General features: G+C 47.5%; 1 protein-coding gene across 5 annotated transcripts in view; it reads left to right on the forward strand.

Moving 5' to 3' along the window:
* Positions 1-566: 566 nt before the first annotated feature.
* The window catches only part of SOCS7 (suppressor of cytokine signaling 7), a 32,703-nt gene continuing 17,322 nt past the window's right edge, over positions 567-15,947 (forward strand). The window contains exons 1-4 of one of the 5 annotated variants that reach the window (XM_043503339.1): positions 567-1,307; positions 9,776-9,843; positions 14,224-14,328; positions 14,978-15,079. In XM_043503339.1, coding sequence (XP_043359274.1) covers positions 592-1,307; positions 9,776-9,843; positions 14,224-14,328; positions 14,978-15,079 — 991 coding nt within the window. In that variant the 5' untranslated portion in view covers positions 567-591. The remainder of the gene's footprint in view (positions 1,308-9,775; positions 9,844-14,223; positions 14,329-14,977; positions 15,080-15,947) is intronic. The other 4 variants (XM_043503340.1, XM_043503341.1, XM_043503342.1 and 1 more) reach the window with 4 other exon arrangements.

The following is a 15,947-nucleotide window of genomic DNA, read 5'->3' on the forward strand; positions in this document are numbered from 1 at the left end:
TCTCGAATATCGGGACTGTGCCTATAAAATCGGGACATCTGGTCACCCTAACCCCAGTGGTGGGCTGGATGGGGAAAGCAGAGGGCAGGCTCAGCCCCACCCCACCGACAGCGCCTATCCCAACAAACATCAGGCCCAGCTCCAGGAGGAAGGGCAGGGGGAGCAAAGGGCTGGCCCTGGGGCTGGGAATCAGGAGGGGGCGGGGCTGATGAGAGAAGGGGTGGGGCCTAGGCGCGCCAGGGGGCGTGGCTATGGGCGACAGGGCGGGGCAACATGAGGCCGGGATAGGGGTGTGGCCTAGGGGAGGGGGCGCGGCCTGCCTTGGTCGTGGGGCGGGGCTTATTGGAGTCGGGGCTGACGTAGGGCCAGCGGCGTCGATAAGGGGTGGGGCCTATGGGAGTCGGGGCCGACGTCGGGGAGGGGCGTGGCCTGGAGTGGGGCCGGCGGAAGGGAACGGGGGCGAAGGGGCGTGGCCGGAGGCGGAAGTGAGGGGGCGTGGCCGGCGCCAGTCCCCACCCCCCCCGCTGAGGGAGAGCCGCGGCGGTAGCGGCGGCGGGTCCGGGGGGCGCCGCCCCGAGCCGGGCGGGCGGGATGCGGCGAGCCGAGCTCCGGGAGGGGGAGGCGGCGGCCGCCTCGTACCGGGTGCTCAGCCGGCTGCTGGGCTATGGCGCCGGGGGGCCGCAGCCGGGCGGCGGCTGCAAGGGCCCCGCTGAGGAGGGCGGCGCGGCCGGGGGGCCGCCGCCGAGGGGCTCCCGCCCGCCGCCGCAGCTCATGGTGTTCCGCAACGTGGGGCGGCCGGGCGAAGCGGGCGGCGGCCCCGGCCCCTCGGAGCTGCTCTGCCCGCGGCACCGCTGCGCCCTGGAGCCCAAGGGGGACCCGCGCTGGGGCGGGCTCCCGCCGGCCGGGCTGGAGCTGCAGCTGGCGGCGCTGGAGCTGCAGCGCGGGAAGGCGCCCGGCGGCGGCGGCGGCGGCTGCCCCTGCCTCCGCCTGCTGCCCGCGCCGGGCGGCCCGGCCGCCGAGGAGACCAGCGACGCGCTGCTGGTGCTGGAGGCGCTGGAGCCCGACGAGGCCGAGAGCTGCTCCCAGGAGGGGCCGGGCAGCCCGGGCCGGGCCGGGGCCGGCGTGGGGGGGAAGGCGGGGGGCCGGGCCCAGCCGCCGGCCGCCGCCGGGCCCCTCGGCGCTCGGAAGGGCTCGCTCAAAATCCGCCTCAGCCGCTTCTTCCGCACCAAGAGCTGCAGCGGCGCCTCGGCCGGGGGGGAGCCCACCGACGTGTCCAGCCCCCGGGGCCGGGAGCAGGACGCGGGCAGGTAAGGGGGAGGCCCGAGGGGTGAGTGGGGGGCAGGGGGCCGTGGGGGCGGGGCGGGGCAGGGCGCCCAAGATGTCAGGGACCACAGGGGCCGTGGTAGTGCAGCATCCTGCTGACAGCTCAGAGGGAGCAAGGCCTTTGGGGGTGCCCCCGCTCTTGTTCTTGATGCACTGTGTGTGGGGGGGTGTTGTGTTTCCATGCAAGGGTCTGCGTGGGCTTGTGGGTGCAGCTGTGAAGAGTCCGGAGGTGGCGGCACGTGTGAGAAGCAACAACCCGTGCACCTGGGCTCCGCCTAAGGGTATGGGGAATGAGGCCAGGGTGCACGCACTGCCCTATGCTCTTTGTGCAAGGGTCCAGAGAAGCTACATTGCAGAGGTGTGTGCGCCAGGGTATACATTTCTAATGCCAGGGAGGGAGAGGGATATGGAGGCTGCATGCCATTGTATGAGCTTTCGGTGTAAGGGTGGGAGGTGGGTATGGGAGATGGTAAGTGCGGGCCATGGTGTGGCAGAAGGATGCTTTAGTGTCCATTCACAAGGAGAGGCACGGGGTAGGCTGTAGGATACATTCCTGTCATTTACAGAAGGAGGTTGGCATGTCCGTTCAGCTACATGGACAGGCATGCGTCATGAGTGTGTTCTCAGCACAAAGGTCCAAGGAGGGCATGGGTTATGCATATCCAATATAGTGCTTGTTGCTGTTCAGTCCCTCTTCTGAGGGGCTCGTCATTCCCACCAACACAGTTCAGGCATATAAAATGTAGGTATAAGCAGGAATACACTCTCAACCATGCTTTGGGAGCAGCACCTGGGAAGGAATAGCTGTTAAATGTCCAGGAGCATGAGCCATGGGGTTTTGGGTTCTTGCTTTGTTGTAGTATCTGGTGTATGCATCCACAGGGCAGAACTTCTTAGTTTAAGAAGGCTTTAGTTCATCAGGCCATTGATTACTGCTAGAGCTTTCTAACTCCAGCTCTTAGGTTAGTGACTGCAGTCATGGCATGCGTTTAAAAAAAAAAAAAATCTTGACATTGGCTAAGCTTGGAGTGTGCTGAGACCACAGCCTGTTGTGCTGCTTATACCAGTGGTCCAAACTTTTTGGATCATGCACCCCCAGGGTCAGCTGTAGGGAAGCAAAAAAAAAAAAAAAAGAAAAAGCTGCTGCTGGCATGCCACTGAAGACTGAGCAGGGAAGACCCGAGCTGCTGCGCACCCCCAGGGTGGTCTTGCATGCACCCCACTTTGGAGACCACTGGCCTTTCCTGGCTCATTGTTTCCTCCCCCCATCTATTTGTCTTTGTCCATTTGCTGTCTCTTGTCTTGTACTTGGATTGACAAGTTGGGGGAGGTGATATCTTTTATTGGATCAACTTCCATTGGTAAGAGAGACAAGCTTTGGAGCTACACAGAGCTCTTTTTCAGGTCTGGGAAAGATAGTCCTAGCATCACGGCTAAATATGAAGTGGAACAGGGTGTTTAGTGTAAGCTGTTAGTGCACATTCTAAGCAACCATTCAAGGTAGAGTGGCCCATTAACGTCAACTAAACGAACCCCCTCTTTTTGTCCTAAAATTAGGAAGCACTAGTATCCAAATCTAAATTTTACTGTAGACTTGGTGATACTAAAGTGCTGCTGTCTCCATCAGCTGGTGACTTTAGGGTTTTGAACCAGTGTTTGAACTGTTCTTTTCTGTTTGTTCCTGGGACGCTAAAGTCAGCACCTATCTCATGAGCCATTGATTAAAAGAATTATGGAGCTGATCGATGTTGTCCAAAGAACAGCCATATGAGCCTTATGTTCTCCTGGGCCACTTCCAGTATGACTTTGGCAATAATATTCTGTGCTGTAGTAGGAATAGTCACATGTGAGCTCTGCATACCCAGTGAGCTTGCATTTGTTCCTGTGACAGGCATAAGTTAATAGGGACAAAAGTAAACCGCTTCAGCAGGAAGAGTGAAGTATCTGGGGCCAAAAGGGGCTCATGTGGTGGCCTGTTATCTGCTCTCCATGTTACTGTGTGGGCTTTGGAGCTCCAAGCTGCCATTGTGGGCTGCATGCTCGTTTCTGCAGCTGGGACTGCTGTAGTGGTGACATTACTTGGCTTTTGTTGGTGGGGAGGCAGGGAGTACCTTACTGAGATCTTAAGCAAGTTTCTGGTCAGCCCAGGAGCAGCATTTAATGAACTCTGGAAACAGTCCAGTCCTTGCATTAGACCAATCAATTCTTCTGGTCAAGTCCTTTGGGAAGAGAGGACATATGAAAGATATAGTTTAAGAGTTTATGATGGGTGAGCAAGAAAATCCCCCAACATCTTAGAAGTGAGTAGCAAACAACCTTTGGAGAGTTGTGGCCCAGAGCACTAGTTTGTGGTAACTGTGCAGCCAATATGCCAAAAATCTTGCTCACCTTACTGGTGTAGGCTGGAGGACTGAAATTACTGGCTTCTCCTAAATAGGGGATGTCATGAGTTAGCCCCTGAGATCATATAGCCTAAACTTCTTGGCTAAATTGCAGTGTCAGCTTGTTACCACTTAAGGCTCAAACACATTGACCAGCATTAAGTACTGTTAATGCACTTCTGAGATAAGCCTTTGGTGGTTCTCTACGTGTGGGAGCTCCATTTACCATAAATGAACCTTAGATGGCAGAAAGATTCCATTTGCTTGTAATGACACTATTTTGCTAATGTACTTGTGGTTTATTTCCTCGCTCCTTGTTCTTGTTGACAAGGACTGGAAGTCTTTAGGATTTCCAAGAACTGAAATAAAGTGGCGTGAAATTTGCAGTTACGTATTAACAGATTTAGATCAAAAAGAACATACTGCCACATGGATTCTTCCTTTTGTAGGAGAATATAATGGTCACTGCTCTTGCAATTTCCAACTGTTACGTTCGGAAGCATGGGATTCTGCACACACTAGGTAGTATTTTAACAAATATTAGCTCAATGTGGTGAATCCAACTTCACAAGTCCCCTCAAAAGGGTCTAGATTTGAACCGTGCCTTCTGTTCACATGGGCACTTTTTCATGGAGCCCTTGTAAGGGATAGGAAAGAGGGCACATCACTGTTGTATTTTGTTTCCATTCCCCTACTTGCCAGGAGGCTATATAGTCGTGGAGTATCCATTGCTAGCTCCTAGAGAGTTTAGCTTTATGCTGTCTCGTGCCAGTGAACAGGAGTAGGTTAGTCTGGTGGGTTGCTGCCCAAGCCTGCAGCCTTGTATGCACAATCTGCTTCTGTGCAGCTGTGGGAAGGAAGAAAGGCTGCTTTCAAGGAACCATGTGCTGCATTGCCCCCATTTGTGGCACCTGCCGTGCTGTAGCAGTAGGGCAGCACCATGGTTCTTACAGCTGCTTCTGCCCCCTCTTTTGTTCATTTAACCTCCTCTCTGGGGTGTTATGGTTTCTTTTCTCCTTCTCCCAAGCTGCCTCAAAGTACAGAAAAATGTTCACGATTCCTAACTTGTGTGCTGGGTACCCTTTCTCAACTTTCCCTTCCTCATGGCCAGCGGTGTTCTGTGCAGACTGTTGGTTCTTTGCCCGTGTCCTCACTAGGAGAAAAAGGGAATCTTCAACACATGTGAAAAGCCTAGTGTAAACAAGGCAATTTATTGTTCTAACATATGTTAGCTGGTTGAGGTAAATCCTGTGCTCTCCCTTTGGGTTTCTCAGTCAGCTAATGCATGTTAATACTGCAGCATGCCTTGTCTGCACCAGGGTTTTAAGATTTGTTAGCTAACATTAAAATCTTTTTGTAGTATGGACATGGCATTTAAAGTGAGCCACAGATGGCTGACCTGGCCAAATTCTATTGCTACTCAGAGCTTTTGGGGAAAAAACAGTTCCACAAAGACTAACTTTAGAACTGGGTTCAGAGGAGTAGCCGTGTTAGTCTGGATCTGTAAAAGCGGCAAAGAGTCCTGTGGCACCTTGTAGACTAACAGACGTATTGGAGCATGAGTTTTTGTGGGTGAATACCCATTTTGTCGGATGCATGGGACGAAGTGGGTATTCACCCACGAAAGCTCATGCTCCAATACATCTGTTGGTCTATAAGGTGCCACAGGACTCTTTGTCGCTTTTAGGACTGGGGAAGAGGCTGCAGCAATTTAAGGGGAATGCTTCTCCAGTTAGTTCAAAATTGACTTTTGATCCAGTCAAAGGCTGCTATTCTTGGACTTGCTACTTAGCTTTCAGGCAGATTCCTGTCAGTATATCTGACTCCCAGCCTCTTCCTCCTTCCTACATCCTTCCCAAAGAATTCCTGTTCTAAGATAGATTTCAGAGTAGCAGCCATGTTAGTCTTTATTCACAAAAAAGAAAAGGAGGACTTGTGGCACCTTAGAGACTCACAAATTTATTTGAGCATAAGCTTTCGTGAGCTACAGCTCACTTCATCGGATGCATGCTTATGCTCAAATAAATTTGTTAGTCTCTAAGGTGCCACAAGTACTGCTTTTCTTTTTTGTTCTAAGATACTGATGCTAAGTATGTTTTGTCTCTGTACTGCAGAAGGGTGTTTACCCAGTGCAACTTTTTCTTAAATGTTACCGCTAAGCAGAATCCCCAGTATTTGAACTTGCGGCCCAGGCAATCCATAGCATTCAGATTCCTTGAGGGACCATGTTACAACTCTGATTAGTAAATGCAGCAAAAGTTGAAAGGAAAACTGACCCCATTATCTAAGATCAATAGTCTGTTCTGATGAACTGGGGTAGATTTTGACTGCAACTAAATATAGGGATACCTGTGGCAACATTCCTGCCTTTGGGCCTGAGCATTGATATTTAAATGCTGCAACACAGAAATTGCTCTCTGAAGCCATTGTGCACCATTGCTCTATTCATATTAAACTTGGGGATGCAGAGTTAGGCATAGATCCTGCAACTGCATCTGCATCGGCGGAGTCCCCAGTGACTTCAGCAAGAGGCTGCCTGCATGGATCCAGTTGCAGGCGTGTGGCCCAAGTCTTGTAGCTAGCTGACAGTAGCTAGTTCACATACAGCTCTGGCCAGCAGCATCTGCCCACCCAATGCTCAAGGATCTGATCTTCTTTACAGTCTCTTCTAACATTCCTTTATGCATTCATATGCAGAAGATGCAACCTGATCCCAGTGAGGATGACTGGCTAGGACTTTGATCCGATGAAGTGAGCTGTAGCTCATGAAAGCTTATGCTCAAATAAATTTGTTAGTCTCCAAGGTGCCACAAGTCCTCCTTTTCTTTTTGCGAATACAGACTAACATGGCTGCTACTCTGAAACCTGATCTAAGCCAGGTTAATTTACTACCATCTCTGCCTGTCTGGAACCAATTACAGAAACTGGAAATGAAAAAGACTTAAGTCACCTTGTCCTAACTTACTACAGAACAATATGAGTTCTCATGGCTATTGTCTCAGCTGCTATTGATTTGATGGACACCTGAACCTAAAACATTCTCCTCTGATCTCTAATGATTTAAAGATACCCCTGTCTTAGCCATGTAATCTGTGAGATTTGATGTGGCTTATCTGATGCTCAGGCTTGCCATTCATGTCATGTGAGCTGCTTGGAAATTCCATCACTAGCATTCTTTAGCAACTGCTATGTTCACCCTAATGCCCACTTATGGCTCCCTCAGGACGCCTAGGGGATCTTCTGCAGTACTAAGCTAAACTGATGCAGCGGTGTTCTGTTGCCGGTCACACTTGATTACTATTAATATTTTCCACCATAATTTGGAGACAATTGCTGTGCTTGATGAGAAGAGGGAAAGGAAATGTTAGAAGAGATCATTTGAGTTTAAAAGTGAAATGTAGCAGAGTCCAGTCCTTGTAAATCATTTCTGGATCTGACCCCACTGCAGATCTAGAAGTGAGAAATAACGCATGGTGCTTTTTTTTTTTTACATGATTATAGAATGGTAGCGTAAAAATGTAGCCGTTTTAGTAATGGCACAGAGGTCCAAAATGTTTCTGCTCTGTGCTATTCTCATTCCTCTAGGAATAAAATATGGCTTTAATAATAGAGGTTTAATTCCAAACTATTTTGGTTTTAAATGATTCCATAAAAGTGATCAGTATCTAAATGGTTGGTTTCAGAGTAGCAGCTGTGTTAGTCTAAATGGTGTTTCTCACTACTGTCCTTAATTGCAAAAATAGAACTAAATACTTCCTTCACACCTGTGTTACGCCATCAGAGTCAATGAAGTTACTCAGGTATAAATGAGAGCAGAATTTTATATGCCCTGCAGAAAAGGCAGGATTATACTTGCATATTCTGCACTCTATCAGATTTTAATGTGTGGTGATACAAAACTGGTGCTTAGATTTCTATGTTTCCGTAACTTGGTTAAATTGATATCATTTGCAGCCTAACACTTTGCAGAAGATGGGAGACAGCTAACTTTCTCTGAAACTGACTAGCTTCTTAAGAGGCTGGTGATAGGATGGCCAAGGGACAAAGGCACAACCTACTAGTGGATTTAAGGGAAGGATTCAGATTATGGAAAGCGCTTCTTCCTTGCAAATATAAAAATGGAGGTGGAGAAGAAAGCTCATGAAGAACCAAGTCAGCCTTGTAAAATCCCATTTGCCCAGGATGAGAGATTCTCTTGGATGGGCAAGTGTAAAATTGGCATTTCTGTCATGGTAAAGATGGGAAAGAAGGGCTTATGTCAAGGCTGGTAAATCTTCATGTCAATGTTGCAAGGCTGAATGTAGTAAAACATGTTTGTTTGGATGGCACTGCTCTTAAATTGTGAAGCCTGGCACTAAGTAATTGACTCATCCGGCCTGGGTAGAGATTTCCGGAGTAGTGCAGTGTAGTGTAGGAGGGATAGCTCAGTGGTTTTGAGCGTTGGCTTGCTAAACCTTGAGGGGGGCCATTTAGGGATCTGGGGATTGGTCCTGCTTTGAGAAGGGGGTTGGACTAGATGACCTCCTGAGGTCCCTTCCAACCCTGATATTCTATGACCTTTCAAGTGGCCAGCAGTTGGGTAGAGTCTTGCTAAGACAATGCTCTTGTATTAGCTGGCTTATGCTATATTGGGAGCTACCACTGTAGACACTTATTAGAATTCTGTAGCACGCTTTTAAGTTCGTCTTGCACAAAGGCCAAGATTCAGGCTTGATTTGCCTGGAAACACTCATGTAGCAGCCATGCACTTCTTACCCCCAACACAGGAATTTTGTCTTGCAGCCTCTAGCATGAAACTAAACTTCTGCAAAGCAAGCTTTAAACAGGCTAGTTTCTTTGTTGTGGGACAAAAAACTATTTCCTGTGAGGTTGTAGGCTAGCTGGCCTGCCTGCCGGAGGGTTTTTTTTAAAACAACAGTTCATGGTCAGCATTGGCTGTGCTCAGATACCCATGTGGTTGGGCTCTCTCTAAATAGTACTTTCAAGTATAAAGCAAGGGATCAAGTTAGAGAGTTCTGACCACTTTTTTTAACTGTCATTACCGTTGCAAGACCACCTCTTGCACAAAGAGCTAGATTTTTAGAAGAGAGCATGGCAAGGGAGACTTCTGAGTTTCAGTTCCCACCTCTGCAGTGGACTTGGATCTTGAGCAAGTCACAGCTACTCTGCCTTGGTTTCTCCTATGTTAATTGGTGATAATACCCAACTATGCAAAGCCTTCAGGATCCTTCAACGAAGGATACTGTACAGGCTAATTTTTACTGGGCAGTGGTCGTACATGGCTACATTTATAGGCCTCGTACTAGGTAAATTTTGGAAAGGAAATTTTAACGGGAGTCCTCAGAGGTACGTTTTAGCTAAATTTCTATGTAGATGAATGGGCTTAGAGCAGCATTTCGACAGTTCACCTCATCTCTCAAACTGTCTCACGGAGGATGTGTACCTCATGTGACACTTGCACATGGTGTGAGTGTCAATGCAGAGTTAACTGGTTTGGTATGCCCCATGTAACCTGTAACTCTGTCTAGATCATATGTGGATTTTTTTTTTCCCCCCCACCAACTGTATCCGATGAAGTGAGCTGTAGCTCACGAAAGCTTATGCTCTAATAAATTTGTTAGTCTCTAAGGTGCCACAAGTACTCCTTTTCTTTTTGCGAATACAGACTAACACGGCTGCTACTCTGAAATAGATCATGTGTTTCACTAAGGCATCTTGATGTAATAGCCAGCCTAGGGAAAGAATTAGCTGCTCATAACAGTGCCTCAGTTTTAAATAGGCTGCACGACTCAAGTTGGAGTACATTTGCTCTAACAGTCTAACTGACATTCCTCCTGAAATTAACTTGTTACTTATCAATTTAGAGATGTGTTATGTAGGCTGAGACTTAGCTTTGTATGTTGGTTGTTAAATTTTCTAAAGCGGGTGTTCTCATAAATCTTAAACTGCATTGCAAGTATAGTGACTAGGCTCCGTCAGCTTTTCAGCGGATGAAGCTGCAGTTTTGCCAGAGCTGAGGAAGAAAACCTACTTTCCTATATTCATTCATTAGCTCTTTCTTTCTCTCTCAATAGGAAACCCCGATTGACAAGAACTCAAAGTGCCTTTTCTCCGGTTGCTTTCAGCCCCCTCTTCACAGGTAAGGATAGAAAGAGTAAGTGAAACACTTTATTTTGCACTTTTAGGTGTTACTCTTTTTAGGTTTAATTACAGATAATTAAAAGGCTTCCTTTCCATTCATCTATTAAGAGCTATGTAATCCACCAGGAATTATAATCTCTCAACCCCCTAAAAGAAGAACCCAGTGTAAGGCTTGTCTGCACTGGAAAGTTAATGTGGATAAAGGTAGGGTGTGAATTTAAAGCACAATAGCTGTTCCTTATTAAATGCCTGTGGGGGACACACTCTTAACAAGAACAGTTAATCAGAATCAAGTCTGTGTAGACCAGCCCTGAGGAACACACTCCTCATTCTGCTTCATGTTTTTTTTAAATTTTCCACTGTTGAGAGGGCAACGGAAGTCTGAACTGTGATCCTAGTACACACAGGGCTGTCTTAATTAGCATGTTGGCACTTGTAGCCACAGCAGGATAACCAGTGTGACCTACCATGTTTAAAAGCAGGAATCTTCACCCTGGTGCAAGCCACACTTCTTTACTGGGTTTTGTACTAGTGCAGCTTCATCGGTGCAGATCTCTGTATTGGAGAGCACCAGTCACATAACAGGACCCTTTCCTAGGCACTGTGCAATCACAACAGTGCGTGTTCCTGCACCAACAAGCATAGTCAAGTGGCTCTACTCAGTGGCTGTGCACACCCGAATCTAGAATCAAGGCCTGCTGTTAGAGAAGCTTGCAGTGAGCCAGTGTCTTATCCATTGGGTGCTGAGAAGGGTTGGTTAGATTCCTGTGTCTGTCCTGCCTGAAACTACCTCTCCCCATGACCCAGTGCTATGGTGGTATTAGGTGGGTGCTTGAGCTTGATCTCGGAGTGGAAAAGAGCAGACAGGCTGGAGGACATATTCTGTGTGAAGGGCCCCTATGGAACGCTTCTCCCCAAGTTGTTGGTCTGTAGTGGCCCAAATCCGTTAACTTTTAGGGGATGCTTTAGGGGGTTTTGCGTGGGCCTTGGTGGAGGGCTGAAGCAGTGCTGCAGTGGAATTGTCTGGGAATGTATGGTGGAAGAAGAGTGGCTGCTGGCTTTGGACCATGTAGGCTGCAACTTCAGTATTGTGTTTTTGAATGTTTCTTGGGATGCCCAGAGCTTTGGTTGGTATGGTGTTGAGATCAGATTAACTATAAATAAAAGCAAAGGGCTTCCTGCATATCCCATTTGCTTCTTGATTCAGGTATCAATAGAAACCCAGCTAATATGGTGATGGGTGCATTGAAAGTACAGTACCTGGTAGGTGGGATTGGAAATCGCATATGGCTTGGTGTCTGAAAGGAGGAGGAACGCGCACATATTGATGTCCCTTTATAGGGTTCTGGTTGACCTTTGTGCTGAGCAGTGACAGTGCTGAGAGTTGCCTACCTTGAAGGTCATTTCTTTACTTTGCCTTGAATGGGTAAATGAAGAGTTCTGCCTCCTCCCAGCCTTTAGTCCTGGCAGAGTGAGCTGAGCTAACACCACAAACAGAGATTGGGGAGAATTCAAGCCATAGCTCTTCATCTTCTCCATTTTCTCATGAATTGAGACCCCCACAGAAGTCATTTTAATATTTTGGTAGCAGCACAAGCTTGTTTTTTTCCTGTAACATGCCTGGCTTCTTGTAGATGTGCATAATGTGCATTCATTCTGCAAACTAGAGACTGCCAAAGCTGAAACTGCTAACACCAGCTCGTCAGCTGTTGCCAGTGGCCTGGGATCTTCTGTGCGTGTGTGCGAGCGAGCGAGAGCGTGTGAGAATACAAACCTTGTATAACCTTTTAAGAAACCAAAACTTTAATGGACTTCATCATAATGGGTTTTAAAGTAACTTTTCTCCAGAGAAACTGCAGAGAAGAAACTGAAAATGACTAAATTGATCACAAGTTTGAAATCACTTTAATTTTGACAGGGTGAATATTGTGACTGGTTTTGTAACTCGGGTTTTTCCGATTAGCTATTTAGAAGATTTTTTGTAACTTTGTTTGTTCAAACTTTCTGTAATCTGGAGACAGTGTCATCTCAAGATCTTTTCACTTACGTAAAACCATGCCAACTTCCTCAAATGGTCTTGTGTCTGGATTATTGATTTCTTTATCTGCTCACAGACATCAGGTTCTCTTATACAAAACACTGGGTAGTTCATTTGCTGATTTAAACGGGACTTTTCCAATAATTGACACTCACTAAGGATGACCTAATTAGAACCTGTTTGGACCAAGTTGTGTGGATCAAAGAGGGGCCTCATACCTGATTTGTCCAAAGCCCTTGGAAATCAAAGGTAAGGCCAAGAAGCCTGCCTCGCCTTCCAGGTCAATAAGCTACCTATGGGCACACTTATGTTCAAGAATCTCCAAGACTCATCACCTTGAGGTGGGGAAGTCAGGACATCAACTACCAGGCCACTCCTTCCTTTGCCAGTTTCTCCCTGCACCTGGAGCCCCATTAGCGGGAAATGCTGGATCTTTAATTGGCTAGCTTCTAGTCAGAAGACTGAGAGCTGATGCATTTGCAGCCCTCCTTACGTTAAGTATTTTTATTCTGTCTTTTGTTTTACTTAGCTTTATTTTTAGGGGGTGGCAGTGAAAGTGTGGCTGTAGGCACGGAGGTGTGAGCCCCCACAGGTGGAGAAGGCACCTGAAAGAGAGAAGCTACCCAAGTAAACCGCCTTCAATCTTGTTTCCTAAAATTATTCAGTGTGTTCTGTTTAAAAATCCACAGACTTGAGATTGCCATCTGTAATTTCTGGTAAACAAGAGTTGTCAAACTTCTGCTTATCCAGAGTTCTGTTAAGTGGGCTATCCTTTTTGTTCAGTGTTTACATAGTGCTTGGCTGAGGCTCCTAGGTGCTACGATAGTGCAAATATTACTTCTTAAGAGGGCTTGAAAGAGTTAGCTGCCCACAAGAATTGAAATCTAAGGAAGGAAGCTGTATAATTGGCTCTGAAGCGGTGGTTCAGATGGTTCAGTTTCAGTATTAAGATATTTAACCAACCCCAAGTTATGGATTTGATTGACTTTGAAATTGTTTAGCTGGAATTTATAACTAAGCAGACAGCCACCTGCTTAGAATCCTCTTTAGAATTTGAGGCTTGGTTATTTTTAGCATTTGATGCGAGTCCAATCCAATAGTGGGACTAACTTGTGGATTTGTCAGTTGGATTGCTTTAGTCTTAGTTTAGTTTAATAGTAGTAGTTTAGTTTTGGTGATGTTTCCTTGATTTTATTCTGACGTGTTTTAACACGTATAAAAAGTCACACTACTTTCGCTGGCAGTGGGGGTCCAGAACCTTTGAGCACCTGGGTCGATACCAGCTAGGTAACCTAAAAGCCTGACCAGCTCTCCAAGTTATTTGGTTCAAGCAGAATGCTGATCTTAAGGGCTACTCTGCAGCAGTAAGCAGGTGTTTAATCCAAAATCACTTGATTCTGTAGGCTGTTGGCAGGCAAACTCCCCTTGAAGTCAACAGGAGTGTTGTCTGTAAGACTTTTGTCAGGGATGGGCAACTTTAAGGTGGTAGAGGGCCACAAAATCCTCTAAAACCGTTTGGCAGGGGGTGTGCGACTTGGGGTTGGGTCCCGCATCTAGGAGGTGGCAGCCCTTGAGGGGATGTTAGAGAGTGAGCCAGCCCCACACTCTCCCTGAAGTGGTGACTCCTGTACCATGAGGCTGGGACTGGTACCCCACTCTGGCCCATTAGCTCTCACCACAGCATCACCTGACCCACATGGCTATGTGTAAGGGAGGCCCTCCCTTCATGATGTCTCATCCAGCCCCCTTCTTGGCCATTGCAACTGCCCCAAGTTGGGCTGTGATGGGCCAAATAAAATGATTTGGCAGGCTGTTTGCAGTCTCTGGTAAGCAAGCACAGGTAAGTTTAATGTAGCAAATAGATTTAAAAAAAGAAAACAAAACCCCTCCAGCTCCTTGCTTGGAACACCCTTCTGCAGTATACCTCAGTCACCCAAACACACACTGCCAGTTGTGTTAGCCTGGAAATTTTGCCTGTTAATAGCCTTCAAAATGACTGAGTCTGTTGTGCTATTGGAAGACTTTCTACTGCGTATGCTGAATTTAGGTTGGGTTCAGTAGCATGCATCGGTATTTGCCATGAGCTCGCACTTGACTATTGCTTAGAGCCTGACCCTTGAGCTGCTGTGGAAGAGTTGATCAATATCTTAAAATCAGTGCAATGTGGAAATTCAACTTGGAAGTATTTAATGTGAGACTGAAGCAGAGGCCTCTGTCCAGTGTGGAAACTGACCTCCAAAACTTTCTAAAGCCACCTCCTTGCTGCTTGACTGTCTCTTCCCTTTGTATGCTCTGGAGAAGGTGCGAACTCTTACCATTCTCTCTCGATAAATCCTTCAGGTGAAACTGTGTCACTAGTGGATGTGGACATCTCCCAGCGAGGACTGACTTCGCCTCACCCTCCGACGCCTCCACCTCCACCACGGAGAAGCCTCAGCCTGCTAGGTACTCTACATACATCCCCCCTTAGAATTTCCTTCCTGGTCATGTGTGTGTGGCTGTAGGGACTGAATTATTTTTCCATTTTGGAGTATAATGCAGGCTCTTGCAGGATCCCTTCCGATAAACTGATCTCTACTTCCCAAGCAAAGAATTTCTTCCAATCCCATATCCAGTGCTGCTGCTGTGTATAGAACCCTGTGAGGTGGGCCCTTTCTCCGGGGTTTAGCATGCTAACTCTACAGCACTCCCTGGCTTCTTGAAACTCAAACTTGCATGTCGCATATGTGGCTGCATATTGGGCTGCCGGTAGACATTCAGAAACCTGTTGATGTTCTTAATCTTGTTTTTGCAACCATGTTCTCCTTAAATACCCAGTTTAGAAACTAACTTCTTGATTTGCAGGAGAGGTGATGTATGTATCCAGGTGACTCTGAGGGAGACAAGTTCTGAGGTTACATCAATATCTGCTCTTCAGAGAAGCCAGTGAAAGACTGAGCTGTTGGCTAATGTGCAATCTGTTCCCTTCCTGCTCAGCGCTGTAGGCGGAGCTGAACACTGGGCTTGCTCTTGCTCCATTGGCAGGTGCTTGGCGATGTAGCAGCTCGCTTACTTTCCTATATTCTGAACCTCTCTTGCTTTTGTTCTCTTCTAGATGATATCAGTGGGACGCTGCCTACATCTCTTCTAGTGGGTCCGATGGGGTCTTCCCTGCAGTCTTTCCCTCTGCCTCCACCTCCTCCACCCCATGCCCCAGGTCAGCTTAGTTTTAGTGGCAAGGCTGCGTCATGTAGAGATCTGGACTAATCTGTTTTGGCAAATGTTTGGCCTTACTGAAGTCTGTATTGCCTGTAAGAACGATAGCAAGGGGTGGGTGCTGCCCCCTTAGCCGGTTCAGCTAATGCAAGATTGGGCTGGTCATCTACCCATGTTGCTACATACTGGGACGTGGTTGAGTCAAACCTCTAGGTTCCTTTTTAAACTATTGATTTGTACGTGCAATGTGGCTGTCTGCATTGCTCATAATAGCCTAGTTACCCTCTTCCATTTGGCAACTCTCAAATATCCATTTCCTCCCTTAGGTTCAGCAGAACTGGAATGTGCATGAATCACAGCCTCTAACCCTAAACTGGCTGCAGGATGCACTGCATGGCCTAATAGGCGTCTTCTCTGATCACTGGGGCCTCTTGTCCGCTAGTGTTAGCGTAGTTCTGGAAATAGGGCTCAACACTGGCTCCCTAGGCTCAAAAGACGTCCTGTTTTGTATCACTGGAGTAAAATCACATACAGGGCTCTGCAGCTACATGGCTCTATCACTTAACCTTCCGTTTCCTATCTTCCCGCGTCTAATTTTTTAAGCTGTCAAATTTTAGGCCTAAGCTACTTTGACAACATCCCTTTCCAATCAGTTTTAAAAGCAGGTGAAAATGCCTTGGCGTTTCCATGGACAGCCCTCTGAGGGGACACCGGTGAATAGCTGGTGAAGACAATGAATTGGTTGCCTTGGAGTTGCTACCCAGGTTCCCCACTCTGTCCTCATTCCCAAGGACACTATCCATCCATCAGTAAAGCTTCTTTTTCTATGCCATGGCTTCACTGCACCTGCTTGGCCCTCGAGAATCCAG

This window comes from Dermochelys coriacea, chromosome 27 (genome assembly GCF_009764565.3).
Source record: "Dermochelys coriacea isolate rDerCor1 chromosome 27, rDerCor1.pri.v4, whole genome shotgun sequence".
NCBI classification, from domain to species: domain Eukaryota; kingdom Metazoa; phylum Chordata; order Testudines; family Dermochelyidae; genus Dermochelys; species Dermochelys coriacea.